This window comes from Bos indicus x Bos taurus, chromosome 11 (assembly GCF_003369695.1).
Source record: "Bos indicus x Bos taurus breed Angus x Brahman F1 hybrid chromosome 11, Bos_hybrid_MaternalHap_v2.0, whole genome shotgun sequence".
Taxonomy (NCBI): domain Eukaryota; kingdom Metazoa; phylum Chordata; class Mammalia; order Artiodactyla; family Bovidae; genus Bos; species Bos indicus x Bos taurus.
In genome coordinates this window covers 49,609,921-49,632,245 of record NC_040086.1, presented here as the reverse complement: position 1 = coordinate 49,632,245, position 22,325 = coordinate 49,609,921, and the positions used below count along the sequence as shown (strand labels likewise).

The 22,325-nt window shown below is 39.4% G+C and overlaps 1 protein-coding gene across 1 annotated transcript in view; it reads left to right on the top strand.

The window, feature by feature from the left end:
* Nucleotides 1–22,325, top strand: part of KCMF1 (potassium channel modulatory factor 1) — a 79,039-nt gene that overhangs the window by 35,087 nt on the left and 21,627 nt on the right. Inside the window, exons 2-3 of the mRNA XM_027555564.1 lie at nt 10,319–10,486; nt 16,731–16,870. Of these exons, the coding sequence (XP_027411365.1) occupies nt 10,319–10,486; nt 16,731–16,870 (308 nt within the window). The remainder of the gene's footprint in view (nt 1–10,318; nt 10,487–16,730; nt 16,871–22,325) is intronic.

Below are 22,325 nucleotides of genomic sequence, written 5' to 3'. Positions count from 1 at the left end.
ATCATGGCTGAGTATAATAGTAGATTGAAGCTTCTCCATTTCCAGATAAGGGGTTCTGAAAGACTATTCCTTACTAAGCTTGCTCATGAGCAAGTTCATTGTTACTAAGATGGGTTTCTGTTCCCAGGCCAGTATTGCATTTCTGTGAAATAAGAGCATGGAACAGGTCTTTAAGCAAAACATCCAGTTGTTCTAAAATGGAGCAAATTCTGCTGCACTAAAAACTTTTAGAAATGAATTAAACTTCCCTCTTTAATAGAATGCATAAGGAAGGAATGCCTTAAATACAGTGTCCAGTCCCTGCCTTTCTGTCCAGTTTGTTGGGCAGATATGAACTAGCTTTGAATCATCCATAACCATGAAAGAAGTTTTATCATAATTTCCAGCTACCTCATGACTTTGATGTGAAAATTAATGCAGTAATGAAGAAAATTCTCTGGGCTACCACTGGGGTATTAGCTCTGTGTGGCACAGGCCTTTACTCACTGCTGTATCTTGTACATAATGGAAGGATAGATGGATGCTCCTTGTTGTGACGTGTCACCACACTCATGGAATTCCACTTGAAAACAATAAAGTAAAAGAAAGCTAAATCCCAGTACAGAAAAGGTTGTTTTAAATGCCCAGCCAGGTAAATGTATCACAGGTTCACGCCAGTCTGCTAAGTGTGAAGAGCACACTGCACAGTCTGTTTTCCAAACTGTTCCATGTTTTCCCCTTTTCTAAAGTTCCCCTCCAGCTCCCAGGCCGCTTTCTTTTGAATCGTACCCTCCCCAGCTGTGTACTGTTTTTCTCACTTCTCTTTCTCTGCCCCTGGAATCCCTTTAACTGTAGGTCTTTTCTTGAATGGTATATTTGTATGGGTCTCTCTACCCAATTTTCTCTCCTTTTGAGTTTCCCTTTGTCATAAGGCATAGTTTTTGTTTTTTTGTTTTTTTTAATATGTATAGAGTTATGTGTATATTTAATTGGCAGGGGAAGATTCTGTTCCTAAGTCTAAAAATAAGTAGGGTTTTTTTGTGTGTTTTTTTCTTCAAAAAGAACTCCTAGAGTTACTTTACCTTTGCAATGCATGATTGAGTGTATGTCCCCCTGTACTTCTTTTAATAGAAGGGGAAAAGCTTTCTACTCCTGAACTAGGCTCCCAGCTTGGGAAGCATTATAAAATTTGTCTTGGGTTCCAGTGGTTTTATTTCTAGTAATATCCCTTGATCATTGTCTTTAATTCTGGCTGCTACTGCCTTTCACTGAGTTACCATAGTTCATTTCTTTATTTGCTTCTGTGTTCACTTGAGAACCTCTTCAAAAGATTGCATGATTTTTCAACCATCTAAATGCAAAGAACTTCTTTGGGAATATAACATATCTCACACACGCACATGCACACATTCGTTTTTTAAAAGTCACACTTATTTAAACATCCATAGGCCCTGAAGAGATAGATAATTGACTGGAGTAAAAGGAGGACCTTCACTCCAGATTGCATGGCATCTGGCAGTCAGGATAGCTTGTCAGTGGTGAATGCTGAATAATCCCAGGGCTTCAGATTAGGGGTAGAGTCTCTTCCTGTTGTGTTCTTTCACTGTTTACCTTGACAGGTAGCTTTCCCTTTATCCACCTTCTCTTCACACTGCCTCTCTATTAAGGAAAAGCTATATCAACCTCTGGGTTTTTCTTTTAAAAGATAAATAAATGTATGTGTAATGTATATGTACTATATATATATATATATATATAAGTAAATAAGCCTTTATTTTAGAACATTAAAAAAAAGAAGACTTTATGTATTATTTCAGTGGCTTTTTAAACATCTGTTCCCACTAGAGGGCATTCTTTCCTTTAATTTTAGTTCATAGGTTTTATGTATTTATTTTACAGAACTGCTAAATATAAAAGTGTTGAGGATATGAATGTGTTTAGATACACCTTTTATAGATAGGGGTTATCAAATATACACCATTCTTTTTATTTAAGTTTCACATATGCAAGGGTTGAAATTGAGGTTAAGCTATATTTCCCAGCATTTGTTTTTGGCTGTGCAGTGCAGCTTGGTGGGATCTTAGTTCCCCAACCAGTGATTGAACTTGTGTACTCTGCGTTGGGAGCATGGAGTCTTACCCACTGGACCAATAGGGAAGTCCCCTGTATTTCCCAGCATTTTTGTTTGTCCTGTTAGGTGAACTTGATCAGATGGGGAATCCCAAATATCCTACCATAACTTTACGATGTGGCTTGTGCAGGTGTAGACACGGTGTGTGTGTGCGCGTGTTTGTACATAATGGAATATTATTCAGCCATGAAAAGAATGAAGTCGTGTCATTTGCAGCAGCATGGATAGACCTAGAGATTATCATACTAAGTGGAGGACCTCAGAGAAGGACCATATGATGTCGTTTATATGTGGAATCTAAATATGACACAGATGAACTTACCTATGAAACAGAAACAGACTCACAGAGACAGAACAGATTTGTAGTTGCCATTGGAGAGGACGGGGTTGGGGAAAGGAAGGATTGGAGTTTGGGATTAGGAGATGTAAAGCATTATATATAGGATGAATAAACAGCAGGGTCCTCCTGTACGTCACAGAGAACTCTATTCAATGTCCTGTGATAAACCATAATGGAAAAGAATAGGAAAGACTATGCACGTGTATAACTGAATCACTTCTCTGTATAGCAGAAATTAACACAACAGTGTAAATCAACTGTACTTAAAGTAAAATGTTTTTTAAAAAGATGTAGCTTGTGCTTGTTTCCATTTTATGAAGTAATAATTCTCTGAATTTGTTTATGACAGTATGGCTAAAGCCAGATTATTCAAGGATGACTTACATGTTTTATTATTTGGTTAACTCAGTTTTTGCAGGGTGTATATTGTATAGAGTCCCTGGAGAAGGAAATGGCAACCCACTGCAGTATTCTTGCCTGGAGAATGGCAGGACCACCGTCCACAGTTGCCTTAAGCTTTTTAACATTAAATAACTGTTAGCCCTTCAAGGAACTTGGGTTCAGGCTTCCCTGGTGGCTCAGTGATAAAGAATCCACCTGCCAACGAAGGAGACACGGGTTCGGTCCTTGATCCAGGAGGATCCCACATACTGTGGACCAGCTGAGCCCGTGTGCCACAACTATTGCGCTTGCGCTCTAGAGCCTCGGAGCCACAACTACTGAGCCCTTGTGCTGCGACTACGAAGCCTGTGCACCTAGAACCTGTACTCAGCAGTGAGAGAAGCCACTGCAGTGAGAACCCCGTGCACTGCAACTGGAGAAAAAGCCTGCTCAGCAATGAAGACTCAGTGCAGCCCTCCAGAACACAAACAAACAAAACCACCATTAAAGAAATGGAATTCTTTTTTTTTTAATTACTATTTTTGAGTCATTTTGAAAATGTATGTTTTCTGGGAATTCCCTGGCAGTCCAGGGTTAGAACCTGGTGGTTTCATTGCCATGGGCCTGAGTTCTATCACTGGTTGGGAAACTAAGATCCTCCAAGCCTCCCACCTCATCCCACCCCCACCCGCAAAGTATATTTTTTTAACTTCTTAAACTCTGAAAGACATTTAACAACTTTTGTGATTCAAGATCACTATTTTAAACAAAAATATATATTTCAGTCAGACCATTAAATGTTATGTTAGGTAAATTCTCAGCAAAGTTTCTCAAAATACAAGTAAAAGTATAATTATCCATGGTGGCAAGTATACTATATGGGATGTGTTTTGGTGATGAGTGTACTATGAATAAGAAGTCAGGGAAGTAAAAATATTTTCTTACATATAGTTTTCCATATATCCTGCTATTCCTTCTCATTGTAATAGCTCCTCCAGTCTAACACTTCTAATTTGTCATCATAAGCTTTAGACAGTATCTGATTTGAGAGAATATTCCATACCAACTCTCTCTATGGTAGCTCAGTTCAGTTCAGTTCAGTTGCTCAGTCGCGTCTGACTCTTTGCAACCCCTTGGACTGTAGCACGCCAGGCTGATAGTAGCTCCGAGTCTCTAAAATGCGTGGAAGAAACATGCATAGGCTTGCTACAGTTTCTCAGTAGCAATCCTCTCTCTCTCTGCCCCCACCTGAAATGACTAAATCTCATTTAGCTTAGAAAAGGACCCCAGATTCTTACTCAAACAGAATCTCTTTTAAGTATATCTGTCAGAATTCACTTTATAACACAGACTAACAAAATGTGCTCCCTTCCTGTCTACCCCAGGTGGTTTCCTAACAGGGAAAATAAGCCAGCTCTTCACTGCACAGTTCCTTGGTTAATAACAATATTCTACCTGGTACCAAGAGGCTCAGGAAATCTGAAACAGAACATACACGTGGCATATGTATTATGATCATTTCCTTGAAAGGAAGAATGAAATTGCTTCTGGTGATATTGATAAGAAATATTTACAACGCTGAAAACCAAAATTCCTATAGAAAAAGTATCATGTTATAATAGAAACAAGAGTTCAAATGTTGTCAAATAAAATATCACCTTAAGAGCCAAGGCTGTAGGACCACTAGATGATAGCACTGAGGTCTCCTGGATTTAAAAAATGTTAGGTTTCATTTGCTGTACGCAATATGCATGCATACTAACTCCCTTTGGTCGTGTTCAACTCTTTGGGACCCCATGGACCATAGCCTGCCAAGGTCCTCTGTCCATGGGATTCCCAGGCAAGAATACTAGAGTGGGTTGCCATGCCCTCCTCCAGGGGATCTTCCCACCCCAGGAATCAAAGTCATATCTCTTATGTCTCCTGCACAGACAGAAGGGTTAGCGCCACCTGGCAAGCCCTTGTGTCAGATGGGACACTCCAAAAAGTTAGTGTTCAAACCTGAGCTTACCTTTCTGGCACCCTAAAGAGGTGTAGCTTAGTTTACACTACATTTTATTTGGCAAAGTTACTATATCCTGTTAAATTAAGCTTTCATTTGTGAATCTAAATAGGTACTTAGCCCTTTTCAGTATCTTCACTGTTGTGCATTGTCATGCTTGGAGGCTGCTTTGAATAGGCAAATTTTGAAGTAGTCCATCTTTTTGTTCATCATCCTTTTAGTGAGCTTTCTTTGTCCACACTATTTATCCTTTTCTTTTTCTCCATGGCATGTATCTTCTAACTTGTTTTATAACTTAGTTTGATTTTATGCCTGTCTTCACCCACTGTTTTAGGCTGTCATTCATTATTTCTTTCTTTTTTTTTTTTAATATTTAATTATTTTAGTTGCACTGGGTCTCCTTTACAGCTTGCAGAATCTCCCTTGTGGCAAGCAGGCATCTTAGTTGGGACATGCCAGATCTAGTTTCCTGACTAGGAATCAATCAGATCCCCTGCATTGGGAGGTTGGAGTCTTACCACTGGACCACCTGGGAAGTCCCCATTATCTTTTAATTCATTCCATAATGGACTGTCTGATGGGCCTTTGGATTGTTAACAGCCTTTTTATTCAATTATGAAAACCACTGTGAAAGTTCTTTTACATTCTTCTGATGCCCCTGGGCAAAAGATGCCCCAGGGAATTGATTTGAATTGAATTGCAGAGACACAGTACTCCAGTACTCTTGCCTGGAACATCCCGTGGACAGAGGAGCCTGGTGGGCTGCAGTCCATGGGCTCACTAGGAGTCGGACACGACGGAGCGACTTCACTTTGACTTTTCACTTTCATGCATTGGAGTAGGAAATGGCAACCCACTCCAGTGTTCTTGCCTGGAGAAACCCATGGACAGAGGAGCCTGGTAGGCTGCTGTCTATGGGGTCGCACGGAGTCAGACACAACTGAAGCGACTTAGCAGTAATTGTACATGTTTAACTTGACTAGAAAGTGAACAAAATTTGCAAAATAGTTTTCTGATACATGTCCCCACCAGTGACATAGAAGCGTGTCTGTTGCTCCTTGTCTTCACTAGCACTTGATACCAAGAGGCTTCTAGGATTTTGCAGTCAGTTGATGTAAAATAATGGCTCATGGTGATTTTATTTACACTTCTTTGATGACTAATGAGATTGAGCGTCGTTTCGGTGTGTCTATTGGTCAGTTTTGTTCGCTGTTCTTTATAGTGCCCATTGAAGTCTTTGCCCATTTTCCTATTGGATGTTGGTCATTTTCTTCCTGATATGTTTGAGTTCCTTAATTATCCTATATACCTAACACTTGTCTGTCTTGTATGTTGTTTTTATCACCAGATTCTGGGCCTTGTCTTTTCCATCATTCTAGGATATTAAATGGCAACCCACTCCAGTGCTCTTGCCTGGAGAATCCCATGGACGGAGGAGCCTGGTGGGCTACAGTCCACGGGGTTGCAAAGAGTCGGACACAACTGAGCGACTTCACTTTCACTTTACTTTCAGGATATTAAAAGTGAAGGAAAAGTCATAATTTTAATGTGGTTGAATGTGTCTCTTTATTGGGCCCTGTGTGTGTGTATTAAGAAAATGGTTTCCTACTCTGGGTTTATAAAAATATTCCCCTATATTGTCTTCAGAGATTTTTCTCACTTCCCTTTCACACTTGTCTTTAAACCATCTGGAATTGATTCCTGTGTGTGGAATCGGTGGGTGAGATCCAACTCTATTGTCCCCGTATATGCCAGGGAGATAACCTGTCTTAGTACCATTTACTGTCTACTCCCTCTTTTCCGCACTGATCTCTAGTGACCTTACTGTCATGACACAGATTTCAACATGTGTGCATCTGTTTGTGCGTGTGTTAGTCACTCAGTCATATCCAGCTCTGTGACCCCTTGAGCCCGTCAGGCTCCTCTGTCCATGGGATTTTCCAGGCAAGAATACTGATTCAGTTCAGTTCAGTCACTCAGTCGTGTCCAGCTCTTTGCGACCCCATGGACTGCAGCACATCATGCTTCCCTGTGCATCACCAACTCCCGGAGCTTGCTCAAACTCAGGTCCATTGAGTCGGTGATGGCATCCAACCATCTTGGCCTCTGTCATCCCCTTCTCCTCCTGCCTTTAATCTTTCCCAGCATCATGATCTCTTCCAATCAGTCAGCTTTCGCATCAGGGTGGACAAAGTATTGGAGTTTCAGCTTCAGCATCAGTCCTTCCACTGAATATTCAGGACTGATTACCTTTAGGATTGACTGGTTCATAGGAAACATCACTACAAACAAAGCTAGTGGAGGTGATAGAATTCCAGTTGAGCCATTTTAAATCCTAAAAGATGATGCTGTGAAAGTGCTGCACTCAATATGCTAGCAAATTTGGAAAACTCAGCAGTAGCCACAGGACTGGAAACGGTCAGTGGAATTCATTCCAATCCCAAAGAAAGGCAATACGAAATAATGTTCAAACTACTGCATAATTGCACTCATCTCACATGCTAGCAAAGTAATGCTCAAAATTCTCCAAGCCAGGGTTCAACAGTACGTGAACTGTGAACTTCCAGATGTTCAAGCTGGATTTACAAAAGGCAGAGGAACCAGAGAGATCAAATTGCCAACATCAATTGGATCATTGAAAAAGCGAGAGTTCCAGAAAAGCATCTACTTCTGCTTTATTGACTACACCAAAGCCTTTGACTGTGTGGATCAGAACAAACTGTGGAAAATTCTTCAAGAGGTGGGAATACCAGACCACCTAATCTGCCTCTTGAGAAATTTGTATGCAGGTCAGGAAGCAACAGTTAGAACTGGACATGGAACAACAGACTGGTTCCAAATAGAAAAGGAGTACGTGAAGGCTGCATATTGTCACCCTGTTTATTTAACTGACATGCAGAGTACATCATGAGAAATGCTGGACTGGAAGAAACACAAGCTGGAATCAAGATTGCTGGGAGAAATATCAATAACCTCAGATATGCAGATGACACCACCCTAATGGCAGAAAGTGAAGAGGAACTAAAAAGCCTCTTGATGAAAGTGAAAGTGGAGAGTGAAAAAGTTGGCTTAAAACTCAACATTCAGAAAATGAAGATCATGGCATCTGGTCCCATCAGTTCATGGGAAATAGATGGGAAAACAGTGCAAACAGTGTCAGACTTTATTTTCTGGGGCTCCAAAATCACTGCAATGGCAGATTCTTTACCATCTGAGCACACTGTTCTGTTGGAGCTTTCTGTTCTGTTGCTTTGGTCAGTTTGTCTGTCTATAAGCCAGTATCCTACTATCTAAATTACTGTAGCTTTATAATAGCTCTTGCTGTGTTAAGCAAATCCCTCCATCTTGTTACCCTTCAGGAATGTCTTGGCTTTTTTTTTTTTTTTTGTCTTGGCTATTTTTGACCCTTTGCAAATTGTGTAAAGATTTGAGTCAGCTTATTATGTTACACAAAAAATTCTTTTGTGATTGTTTTTTTATTAGAATTGTATTAAATCCACCAGTCAGTTTAGGGGAGAATTGGTATTTTATTATGCTGAACCTTCTAGTCAGTGAAACCTGGTGTTTTTATTTTGTAAAAGCTATTTAATGTCTTTGAACACATTTTTACTAATTTATTTCATAAAGGGCTGCATATCTTTGGTTAGGTTTATTCATAGGCACTTTTCAGGAATACTGCTACAAATGATGTAATTTTTTTATTGTGGTCAAATATGCACAACATGAAATCTGTCGTTTTAACCCATTTAACCTATTAGCATACAGCTAAGTGAGTGGAATTAGTACCTTCACATTGTTGTGCAACTATCATCACTATCCATCTCCAGAGTTTTTTCATTATCCCAAACTGAAACCCATTAAACGGTACTCCCTCTCTCCCCTTCCATCCAGTCTCTGCTAACCACTGTTCTGCTCTGGGTTTGGGAGGGGCTGTTTCGTTCTTTGTGAATTTGACTAATCTGGGTACCTCATGTGGGAGGAGGACACGGCATCCCACTCCAGTACTCTTGCCTGGAGAAATCCATGAACAGAGAAGCCTGGCGTGCTACAGTCCACGGGGTCGCGGAGAGTCAGACACGAGTGAAGCAACGTAGCACACACCCATGAGTACCTCATATAAGTAGACTCAAATGGCATTTTAAAAATATACTTGTCTTTTTTGGAATGAAAAATCAATCAGTAGTTTATTAAATTGGTGTTTATATTTGGCTGCCTTGCTTAAAATACTTAATTCTAATAATTTAGCAGGAGTTTTCTACATAAACAGGCATATCACATGTAAATAAAAGGCTTTCTTGCCATTATACCTGCCCATTAAATTTCAAATTTTGCATATCGAGATATTTGGTTCATTTTCAAATATGTTGGTTGCCTCTTCTTTTTAAGCTCCTCTTTTATTTTAAACTGTTAGTATTTGGTATTCACTTCTGCTATCAACTCTTTGCCATTCTGACTCTCTGCTTATTCTTACAAACTTCTTTCTGGTGGTATCTAAGCTTTTGTTGGTATTTTGTACATGAACTGTCATTCCTTGAAATTTTATTTCTGTCCGATGCTTGGTGCCGGTACTTATTTAGGACTATTCTAAATTCTTGACCTGAGAACCATTTGGAAGTCTGAATTTGGATTTTTCACTTATGTGAAATCTGGACTGGTTTTGTACTGATAGTTATAACTTTTTAGGGTGGTGGTGATGGTGTTTTGTGCAGAAGGGATTTCAGGGGGCAAATTTTTTAATCCCCTAAGGATTGCTACGGAGAAGGCAGTGGCACCCCACTCCAGTACTCTTGCCTAGAAAGTCCCATGGATGGAGGAGCCGGGAAGGCTGGAGTCCATGGGGTCATTGAGGGTCGGACACGACTGAGTGACTTCCCTTTCACTTTTCACTTTCATGCATTGGAGAAGGAAATGGCAACCCACTCCAGTGTTCTTGCCTGGAGAATCCCAGGGACGGGGGAGCCTGATGGGCTGCCGTCTATGGGGTCAACACAGAGTCGGACACGACTGAAGCGACTTAGCAGCAGCAGCAGCAAGGATTGCTAGCTCACACGTATAGTGAGGGTATATTAGGGTCTCACCTTTATGCGAAATTGCCTGTTTAGACCCCACCATGGCAGACCTGGCAGGTCTGTGCTACCTGTGCTTTATCCTGCAGTGCTGTGAACACGTAAGCTCAGACTTTGCCAAGTAGTTGCCCACCTCCCTGAGTGAGGCCAGGTACTCACTCCTCTTTAACTTGACTGTTGCCCTCTTGCAAGATCATCAAAACATTTTCAAAGTTTTCTTATATTTTGTTAAACATTTTAAGTTAGTTCCATGAGAATAGTAAATCGAGGGAACAGAAATACCTATATGATTTTACATTGTTGTTTTCAGTCATTTTGGAAAAGAAATCTGGGGTTGTATGTGCATCTTTTTATTTATAAAAATGAAATGAAGAGTGGCCTTTTACAGCTTCTAATTAATGATATTTCTTTTTTTATAGGTGTCAGCTGTGATGCATGTTTAAAAGGAAATTTTCGAGGTCGCAGATACAAGTGTTTAATTTGCTACGATTACGATCTTTGTGCATCTTGTTATGAGAGTGGTGCAACAACAACAAGGCATACAACTGACCACCCAATGCAGTGCATATTAACAAGGGTAGATTTTGGTACGTATTTAAAAGTTTAGTGAGTTATCATTTAGAACTTTGTGTACGTGTGTGAAGAAGTAAAGGCAAAACGTTCTAAAACTATCCCCATTGCATAATGAGGCTCCAAATTCATTAAAAATAACACAAATCTTTTTATTCTAAGTAATTTTTTCTCTTATAGTTTGCTTATGAAAGCCATTCAGAAATAAATACAGCTGGCAAAGTGTGAAGTGAAAGAGTGCCTCGGTAAAGAAGGAGTGAAGTTTAAATTGACTGTTCTTGCTAACAGTACAGAAATCTTCGTGCTGTAGTTATCAGGAAGCAGATTAGTTGTACAGTTGATTAGAAGGCACTGTCAGTGCATAAGAAAACCTTTAAATGTTTCATGCTATAATTTCTTACCTAGTCAACACTTGTTATTATCTGTCTGACTATAGACATCTTACTGTATGTGAAGTGGTAGTGTCTCGTGGTTTTAATTTGCATTTTCATGATGGCCAGTGATGCTGCTGACCATCTTTTCTAGTGGTGATTAGCCACCCACATATCTGCTTTGGAGAAATGTCTGTTCAAATCCTTTGCCCATCTTTTAATTGGGTAATACATGTTTTATTATTGAGTTTTCATATTTCTTTGTGTATTCTGTATAGGAGTTCCTTACAGGTGAATGATTTGCAGAAATTTTCTCCCATTCTGTGGGTTGTCTTTTCACTTTCTTGCTGATTTTTTGAAGCACAGGAGTTTTGATTTTGATAATGTCAAGTTTATCTGTTTTTTTCCTTTGTTATGCTTCTAATGTCATATATAGGAAACCATCACCTAATCCAAGATCATGAAGACATAAAAATGTTTTCCTCTAAGATTTTATAATTTTAGTACTGCCGTTTAGATCTTTGATCCATTTTGATTCAATTTTTGTGCGTGGACTGAGGTAGAAGTCCAACTTCATTTTCTCACATAGGACTATCCAATTGTCCCAGTGTCATTTATTGAGAAGATCCTCTCCCCAGTGAATTGTCTTAGCATTCCTGTTGCAGATCAGCTGACTAGAGGGAAGGGGATAATGGGGTGATGTTAGTCAAAGAGTACAAAGTTTTGTTATGCAAGATGAGTGAGTTCTAGAGATCTAATGTATAGCATGATGATCATCAGTTCAGTTCAGTTCAGTCACTCAGTCATGTCCAACTCTTTGTGACCCCATGGACTGCAGCACGCCGGGTTTCCCTGTCCATCACCAACTCCTGGAGTTTGCTCAAACTCAAGTCCATTGAGTCAGTGATGCCATCCAACTATCTCATCCTCTGTCATCACCTTCTCCTCTCGCCTTTAATCTTTCCCAGCATCGGGGTCTTTTCCAGTGAGTCAGTTCTTCACATCAGGTGGCCAAAGTATTGGAGTTTCAGCTTCAGCATCAGTCTTTGCAATGAATATTCAGGACTCATTTTCTTTAGGATTGACTGGTTTGATTTCCTTTCAGTCCAAGAGACTCTCAAGAGTTTTCTCCAATACCACAGTTCAGAAGCATCAATTCTTCGGTGCTCAGCTTTCTTTATAGTCCAAATCTCACATCCATACATGACTACTGGAAAAACCATAGCTTTGACTAGATGGACCTTTGTTGGCAAAGTAATGTCTCTGGTTTTTAATATGCTGTCTAGGTTGGTCATAACTTTTCTTCCAAGGAGTAAGTGTCTTTTAATTTCATGGTTGCAGTCACTATCTGCAGTGATTTTGGAGCCCAAGAAAATAAAGTCTGTCACTGTTTCCACTGTTTCCCCATCTATTTGCCATGAAATGATGGGACCAGATGCCATGATCTTAGTTTTCTGAATGTTGAGTTTTAAGCCAACTTTTTCACTCTCCTCTTTCACTTTCATCAAGAGGCTCTTTAGTTCTTCTTCACTTTCTGCCATAAGGGTGGTGTCATCTGCATATCTGAGGTTATTGATATTTCTCCCGGCAATCTTGATTCCAGCTTGTGCTTCATCCAGCCTGGCATTTTGCATGATGTGCTCTGCATATAAGTTAAATAAGCAGGGTGACAATACACACCCTTGATGTACTCCTTTCCCAATTTGGAATTGTTCTGTTGTTCCATGTACAGTTCTAACTGTTGCTTCTTGACCTGCATACAGATTTCTCAGGAGGCAGGTCAGGTGGTCTGGTATTCCCACCTCTTGAAGAATTTTCCACAGTTTGTTCTGATCCACACAGTCAAAGGCTTTGGTGTAGTCAATAAAGCAGAAGTAGATGCTTTTCTGGAACTCTCTTGCTTTTTCAATGATCCAGTGGATGTTGGCAATTTGATCTCTGGTTCCTCTGCCTTTTGTAAATCCAGCTTGAACATCTGGAAGTTCACAGTTCACGTACTGTTGAACCCTGGCTTGGAGAATTTTGAGCATTACTTTGCTAGCATGCGAGATGAGTGCAGTTGTGCAGTAGTTTGAACATTATTTCACATTGCCTTTCTTTGGGATTGAAATGACAACTGACCTTTTCCAGTCCTGTGGCTACTGCTGAGTTTTCCAAATTTGCTAGCATATTGAGTGCAGCACTTTCACAGCATCATCTTTTAGGATTTAAAATGGCTCAACTGCAATTCTGTCACATCCACTAGCTTTGTTTGTAGTGATGCTTCTTAAGGCTCACTTGACTTTGCATTCCAGGATATCTGGTTCTAGGTGAGTGATCACACCATCATGGTTATCTGGATCATGAAGATCTTTTTTGTATAGGTCTTCTGTGTATTCTTACCTTCTCTTCTTAATGTCTTCTGCTTCTGTTAGGTCCATACCATTTCTGTCCTTAATTGTGCCTGGTGGCTCAGGTGGTAAAGCGTCTGCCTACAATGCAGGAGACCCGGATTTAATCCCTGGGTCAGGGAGATCTCCTGGAGAAGGAAATGGCAACCCACTCCAGTATTCTTACCTGTAAAATCCAATGGACAGAAGAGCCTGGTGAGCTACAGTCCATGGGGTCACAGAGAGTTGGACATGACTGATCAGCTTCACTTTCACTTGCATGAAATGTTCCCTTGGTATCTCTAATTTTCTTGAAGAGATCTCTAGTCTTTCCCATTGTATTATTTTCCTCTATTTCTTTGCATTGATCACTGAGGAAGGCTTTCTTCTCTCTCCTTGCTATTCTTTGGAACTCTGCATTCAAAGGGGTATATCTTTCCTTTTCTCCTTTGCCTTTAGCTTCTCTTCTTTTCTCAGCTATTTGTAGGGCCTCCTCAGACAACCATTTTGCCTTTTTGCATTTTTTTTTCTTGGGGATGGTCTTGATTACTGCCTCTTATACAGTGTCATGAACTTCCGTCCGTAATTCTTCAGGCACTCTTGTCTATCAGATCTAATCCCTTGAATCTATTTGTCACTTCCACTGTATAGTCCTAAGGGATTTGATTTAGGTCATACCTGAATAATCTAGTGGTTTTCCCTACTTTCTTCAATTTATTTATTTATTTATTTTTTTTACTTTCTTCAATTTAAGTCTGAATTTGACAATAAGGAGTTCAGGATCTGAGCCACAGTCAGCTCCCGGTCTTGTTTTTGCTGACTGTATAGAGCTTCTCCATCTTTGGCTGCAAAGAATATAATCAGTTTGATTTCAGTATTGACCATCTGGTGATGTCCATGTGTAGAGTCTTCTCTTGTGTTGCTGGAAGAGGGATCATAGTTATATGGTGTATGGTGTTGTATGGTGATCATAGGTAACAATATTGTGTACTGGAAATTTTTGAAGAGGATAAATCTCAAATGTTCTCAACACATATACATACACACAAAATGGTAACTGTGTAGAGGTGACGGAAATGTTAATTAGCTTGATTGTGGTGATGTTTTCACAGTATACACATATGGCAAAACATCGTTATATACCATAAATATATACAATTTTTATTTGTCAAAGTATATCAGTAAAGCTGTTAGAAAAGAAAATCAATTGACCATAAATGTCACTTTTAATTTCTGGACTCTCATCTGTTCCATTGATTTGTATGTCTGGATGCCAATACTATAGTGTCTCAGGTACATAGTAAGCTTTGGAATCGGAATCATAAAGTATGAGTCTTCCAACTTTGTTCATTTTCAAGCTTACTGTGGGTATTGTCAATCCCTTGAATTTTGTGTGAATTTTAGAATCGGCTTGTAAATTTATGCAAAGAAACAAACTGGGATTTTGATGGGAATTGTTTTGTATCTGTAGATCAGTTTGGAAAGCGATGATAGTTAAGTCTGCTACCCTGTTAATGCAGGATGTCTTTCTGTTTATTTAGGTCATCTTTCGTTTCTTTCAACAAAAGTTTATAGTTATCAAAGGATAAGTTTTACACTTCTGTTGTTAAATGTATTTCTAAATGTTTTATTCTTTTTGCAATTGTAAATGAAATTTTAAATAATTTTTGTTTGCTCACTCCAAGTTACGGAGAAACAATTTGTTTCTGTCATAAATCTTTTATTTAAAAAAAAAAAACAAACTAACAGAAGTTTGGTAACATGTCTACCTTCTATATTCATGGGTGATGCCCAGGAAAACAGTAACTCCCTGAAATGGCCCAAGCCTTCATCTTAAATACCATCTCTACTGCTACTGCTAAGTCACTTCAGTCGTGTCCGACTCTGTGTGACCCCATAGACGGCAGCCCACCAGGCTCCCCCGTCCCTGGGATTCTCCAGGCAAGAACACTGGAGTGGGTTGCCATTTCCTTCTCCAATGCATGAAAGGGAAAAGTGAAAGTGAAGTCGCTCAGTGGTGTCCGACTCCTAGCGACCCCATGGACTGCATCCTACCAGGCTCCTCCGTCCATGGGATTTTCCAGGCAAGAGTACTGGAGTGGAGTGTCATTGCCTTCTAAAGCTAAAGACAAAAGAAGATTTGGGGGAGCTGGGTGGGGAGGAGGCCAGTTATGGGAGGTAAACAAGGGTAACTTTGTTTTGTAGAGTTAAGTTGTTATGTAAATTCAGGTCTTTGTCTCTCCTTTGATAGAAGTTTCTAGAGGTTTAGTGCTGAACCTCTTCTCTTCCTGGTACAGATGGAGATTTATCTCATAATGTAAATATCTCTTACAAAAGGTAACTTCTCAGTTTTTAGAGCTTCCTCTGTGTCTGCTGTTTCATCTGTTTTGTTTTTATTTTGATTGAAGTATCGTTGATTTACAGTGTTGTGTTCGTTTCAGATGTACATCGATGTGAATCAGTTATGCATATACATATGTCTGCTCTTTGAGATCCTTTTCCTATATAGGTCATTACAGGGTATTGAGTAGAGTTTCCTGTGCTGTATACAGTAGGTCCTTATTGGTTATCTATTTTATATATAGCAGTGTGTATATTAATCCTAGTCTTTCAGTCCCACCACCCCAGGTACAGATCTTGTATCTTTTAATGTCACTGAGGTCGTTTATGAGTTCTGCTAGTTTTTTTAGTGGATTCATTAGGATTTTCTATATACAGGATCCTGTCATCTGCTAATAGAGAGTTTTACTGCTTTCTTTCCATCTGGATGCCTTTCATTTCATCTTCTTGCCTACTATGATTAGGTTCTCCACTAAAATATTGAATAGAAATGGCCAGAGTGGCAATTCTTGTCTTCTTCCTGGTCTTAGGGGAAAGCATCCACCCTTTCACCAGTAAGTATGATGTCAGCTTGGGGATTTTGTAGGTGCCCCTTATCAGGTAAGGAAGTTCTGTTCTGTTCTTTTTTTTTTTTTTAAGTACATTTATCTTCACCTACCCCAAATTCACCTGGCAAGTCTTGTACATATAACAAATGATCAATATATACATAATGGGTTTAAGTATTTTTAAGGTAGTCGAAATCTCCCAAAGAATGAAGAAATGTGTCATGTAATAAACGCTTTCTTTCATTTTCTCTTCTCACAGAAATGATCCTATCCTCTTAAATTAGGTATTTGTTTCATGTTAAATAATGAGATGTTTGTAATGAAGTGATATACTAAAAAAATAGGTATATGTGGTCGTCATCTCTGACTCTTTGCGACCCCATGGACTGTAGCCTGTCAGGCTTCTCTGTTCATGGGATTTTTCAGGCAAGAATATTGGAGTGGGTTGCTTTCCATTTCCAGGGGATCTTCCTGACTCAGGGATTGAACCCGGGGAGAATCCCATGGGCAAAGGAGCCTGGTGGGCTACAGTCATTGGGGTTGCAAAAGTGTCAGATATGACTGAGCTACATTTTTCTGTATTTTTTAAAAATTGGTAATTATTTCTCAATGCAGTTCTGCTCTGTTTTTCAGATTTATACTATGGTGGGGAAGCTTTCTCCGTAGAGCAGCCACAGTCTTTTACTTGTCCCTATTGTGGAAAAATGGGCTATACGGAGACATCTCTTCAAGAACATGTTACTTCTGAACACGCAGAAACATCAACAGAAGTGGTAAGTGAAACAGTCTAAATCGTCCGGTAAAGTACATTGTTTCTAACACAAAGATAGAGCTCTGTCACTATGTTCTGCCTCCTGCTAAGTGTACTGTTACTGTTTGCATGATAATTGTTAAAATTATCTCTTAACAGCAACTTTTACACATCCTGGGAAGCTGCATGTGTACAAGATGGTGCCCCCTTCTTGTCCCCACTAGCCTTTCTTTCCCTGTTGCTGCTAAAAGCACAGTGTGGCATCTTAACCAAATTCAGGAGCCTTTAGTAGATGCTTGGTGAAAAGGCTTAAAAAACCCTGACTTGAAACACACATCTCTCTCTCTTTTTTAAAAAAATTTACTTATTTATCTATGGCTGTGCTGTGTCTCTGTGGCTGCACGAGCCTTTCTCTGGTTGCAGCGAGCAGGGGCTACTCTCTAGTTGGGGTCCTTGGACTCCTCAGTGCAGTGGCTTCTCTTGTTGTGGAGCATGGCCTCGAGGGCTCGCAGGCTTCAGTAGTTGCAATGCGTGAGCCTAATAGTTGGCAGCTCCTGGGCTCTAGAGCACAGGGCCAGTAGTTGTAGAGCATGGGCTTAGTTGCTCCATGGCATGTGGGATTTCCCAGTCCAGGGATCAAACCCGTGTCTCCTGCATTGGCAGGTGGATTCTTTACCACTGAGTCACCAGGGAAGCCCAGCACATGGCTTTTTATAGTATTCTTGCTACCTGGTTGATTTCTCTTCTGTAAGGAAACATTCATAAGAAAATTTTAAAATCTTTAGTCACATATTAAGTAGTAATCCACTGTTACATCTCACTGTAATATATCATTGACCTTACTTGGTTTTCATTAGACCATATCTCTTGTTTCTTAGGTCAAAGCTTTGAGCCCCTAGAAGTTCCTCCTACTTTGATCTTTGCCAGTGGCCAGGGACTCAGAATAACACACCGAGTCTTGCCTCGAAAACATTGTAGATATTTTACCTAACATCTGAGTCAGCATATTTCCAACTTCAAGAAATGATGTGTCACCCCCAAAGAGTCCACTTCCCTCATTTCCCATTGGTACCAGTAGAGTAAGCCAGGAGAGCTGGGCGTATGGGATGGGACTTGGAGAGCTTGGGCATAAACAGCTGCACCCTGCTTCAGTGCAGAAACCCCTGAACGTACTCAGAACAAATTAAGTGAAACTTAAAGGCGGAACCTGATGTTTGAGCTCAGCCAGAGCCCCTCTGGGTTGTAGAGTCCCTACTTAGCTGCTGTCGTATCCCATCTCTGCTACAGCCCTGCTGTTACAGCTGTGAGGTTCACTCTTATTGCCACGTACACTATTAATTTGATGTTAAAGTTGTTATAAGGTTTATAGTCCAAACAGTTCGTAAATTTCCATTATGTAGTTCTCAAATCAAATTTTCCTAACAGCTCATAAGTGCTCTCATCTACACATTGCGGAACCTCAGAACACTATTGTCACATTTGACTTAATTTGTTCTTTTTATTCTGCAAAGGTGATTTTGCTTCCTTCTGGAACAGTCCTAGATAACAATGGGAAGAATGATGATTTGACTGTGTGTCTACCCTGGTTACACGGAAAAGTTGGAATAATTTCTCTTTGGTTTAAATTCTCTTGTATTTGAATATTTATTTATCATAATAAGGCAGTTTCCCAGTTGTAAACCAGGCATTCTTAAAATCATTGTCTTAGCCAATAGACCCTAGTATTGTACTGTACTTTCATCACCCCACTGGGACAGGACAATGTGTCCATTTTCCATATCTAAAATTGGAGAGTCCAGTGAAAATTCAAGTCCTCTCTATGAATGAAAAATTGTTCATTTTTAAAAATGAGAATTAACCACCAGCAGCTTTGCCTTTATTTTTCCAGAAAGTAAATACAATTTATTTATAGTCCTTTGTACCTGCCTGATACACGTTGTTTGAAAATTAAATACCATCTACACATAGGTTTTGTGCTCTGTCTCTCATAAGTTGTATTCAATTATATGCCTTGCTTTAGTTCCCCAACTTTGGGAACATAGCTCAAGGCAGTGGCCATACTACTTTTTCATATTCGTATTTGTGGAATACTCTAAGGATTTCTCCCTCCTCATCAGCTCTTAGTCTGCATGAACCCTGCATCTACCTCTGTTCCCATTCATAGAATACCAGACATTTCAAAGTGAAAAGTAACAAGCAGACAAGAATCTTTGGTACGAGCATGCTTGATTCTTTGAACCAAGTAGGTCATGTCCCAGATCCAGGGCTGCATTCAGCAGGTGTACCACATGTGGCATACTGCCAGGGGTCTGTGCTTAAGGATCACTGCTGATAACATGCCAGTTAAGTATTTTGAATGCCTCTAGGTATATATGTGAAGCATGTTATGAGCTCTGATGTGTTACAGTTACATGTAAATATCCACCTGATTTTACTGTATGTCCCCTCTCAACACCCTCCCTTCCTCTGTTTTGCCAAGTCATGGTAAACAGACATTTTTGAATTCTGGAGTTCAGTAGTGACTCATGTCATTCTGGTAGGTAAGGGATTAAGAGTCACATAATAACTGTATCTCCTTTTCTATTCCTGCTCATATTTTTCTTTCTACATGCTCAAAGTGCTGTCCTTCTTTGCCCATGCATTTACTGCACCGATCCTCTGCACCACCAGCTTGTACCGTCCCCTGGGACCTCACTCCTCTAACCATCCTCCCTTTGGAACTTTTAGGGGCAGGAGGGTATATCACTGTAAATGTTACTGTCATCATTAGTGAGTGTTCATTACTGCCTGGCACAGCTAATACGAAAGTCTATGGAAGGTTAATAGCTTTGTAGTCATCTGTATTTTTGCCTCATTTTTTTCAACTTGGGACTCTAAGGCCCTCACCTAAGATTCCCCTCCCTTCTTAAGGTTAATTTCCAATTACTTGAGCTTTTGATGTGAGGATATGGAGGCTTCTTCAAAACTAGATATCATGAAAAACAACACGACATAGAATGCATAGTGAAGCTGATTAAAATTTTTCAAGCGGATTGGGTATAATCTCAAGAGTCTTTTTATAAACACCAAATCTGATAAACAGTGTGATTTTTGAAGTTAAGGGCAAGTTCTTAAAACCCCTCATAGTTATGAAATCAGGTAGATTGGGACAACTAACTAGTTTTTGGTTGTGGGAAGAAGTAGGAACGGAAGTAGTACGTAGTTATCAAAATCTATCAGCTGGTAGTAGAAGTGAGCACTGGAGGTGAAATGGGAGTGCAAACATGAAGAATCTGCTGAGGAGGTGGCCATGGAGTGTGCAAGAAACGTGGTAGGAAAGCCTGGAACATAAAAACGTTAAGCGTGATTCCTGGTAATTTCTTAAGTCTCACATTTGCTGACTGGCACTGCAGCTTATCAGAAAGCCTTCAGGAATTTTTATTGTTGTTTTTTAAGTGAAAAGTACCTTTACCTCTAATTAATGATATATAATTAATATTTCAGTTCTTTATTTAATAAATTCTTGCAATTTTATGTTAAGAATGTTACATTTTAAAAGGTAAAAGCACTTTTGGGTTCACCAAAGTTTTCTTCTCACTTCTAGAAATCTGTGTTGCAGTGTATTGCGCTGTTCATAGCCACATCAGTTCTCTAGTATTCCCTGCTGCAAGCTTTTCACTTTCTGATTTTCATTTGGTTTACTCTTTGTTTTCTTCATCTCCAGAAAGGAGCATAGGGCAGTCTCCTGCTTTGAGGTCCTCTTTCATCCATGCAGGTGATACAGCCCCTCCCATTTTAGTAAAGACCTAGATGTTTTTGTAATAATAGCATGGTTGTATTGTGTTCCATTTATACCAGTTTGATTAAACAATAAAATAAAAGTCAAGGAAAAAGAATGATTTTAGAAATTCTCCATAATCAGACTTTAGACAATTTTATTCTTTTGGAGAAACATGATGACGTAAAAGGTCTTTTAAACCTTTTTTTAGTGAGTCAGAATAATCTGTTTTAGCTGATAATTTATTTAATATTTAGACAATTGAATGTCAATTAAAAGGAATCATAGAGCACAGAATAGAAATTACCCTCATCATTGTGGCATTTTGTGTATAAACAGTTAGATGCATTTGATTCTTAATATTAGATGAAATAAACTGCAAACCGAAATAATGTGACAGATATGGTTTATACATCAGGGCTATGAGAAGTTACATATTTTTTAGTTGTATATGGGACTTTTAAATTTTGACCATCAATGTAGTATCTGTATTTCATTGAAAGACCATTTTAATATGTAGACATATAGAGCTGGTAACTTCCCAACACAGGTATTTCCTTATTAGGAGCAGTAATAGTGATGTAAGCCATAATTTTTACAAACCTGCTGATACAATCTTGTACATTTTCTTAAATATTATAATTGACTATTTACTCTTATAAGCAGGTAATCAAGAAAAATAAGCATTTAAAAGCCAAATACACTTTGTTTTAAAAATAGGCTGTTTTTAAACTGTTACTGCTTGTGTAGTCTGCTTTTCTGTGAACTAACCATGGTATTTTATTGAATTAACATAGGACTTGAAAAATACCTCTGCTGCAGGCAGCTATCTTGCTGCTGCTCAGCTGCACTTAGACAGGTTACAGAAGACTGGTATTTGGTACTTTTACCATTTGTGCTTTTCATTCCCTTTGATGCAGAACACTTTCTATTTTATAAATCACTTTTTTCTATCTCTAGTATTTGGCTAACTGCACGTTTTTAATAATAGTTATTTTGAGCACATTTACTTGTTTAAAATCAGACAGTAGTAATATTCTCGGTTATTAAGGGTGGTATCTTTTTGCCTTTTCATACTGTTCATGGACTTCTCAAAGCAAAAAATTTGGAAAACTGCTCAGCAGTGGCCACAGGACTCGGAAAGATTAATTTTCATTCCAGTCCTAAAGACGGGCAATGCCAAAGACTGTTCAAACTACCACACAATTGCACTCATCTCACATGCTAGCAAAGTACTGCTTAAAATTTTGCAAGCTAGGCTTCAGCAGCTAGCTGAACCACAAACTCCTAGATGTTCAAGCTGGATTTAGAAAAGGCAGAGGAACCAGAAATCAAATTGCCAGCATCTGTTGGATCATCGAAAAAGCAAGAGAATTCCAGAAAAACATATAGTTCTGCTTCATTGACTACGCTAAGGCCTTTGACTGTGTGGATCACAATAAACTATGGACAGTTCTTCAAGAGACAGGAATACCAGACCACCTTACCTGCCTCCTGAGAAACGTGTATGCAGATCTTGCAACTGTTAGAACCAGTCATGGAACAATGGACTGGTTGTTCGAAAAGGAGTACATCAAGGCTATATATTGTCACCCTACTTATTTATTTAACTTATATGCAAAGTATATCATGTGAAATGCTAGGCTGGTTGAGGCACAAGGTGGAATCAAGATTGCCAGGAGAAATACCAATAACATCAGATATGCAGATGACAGCAACC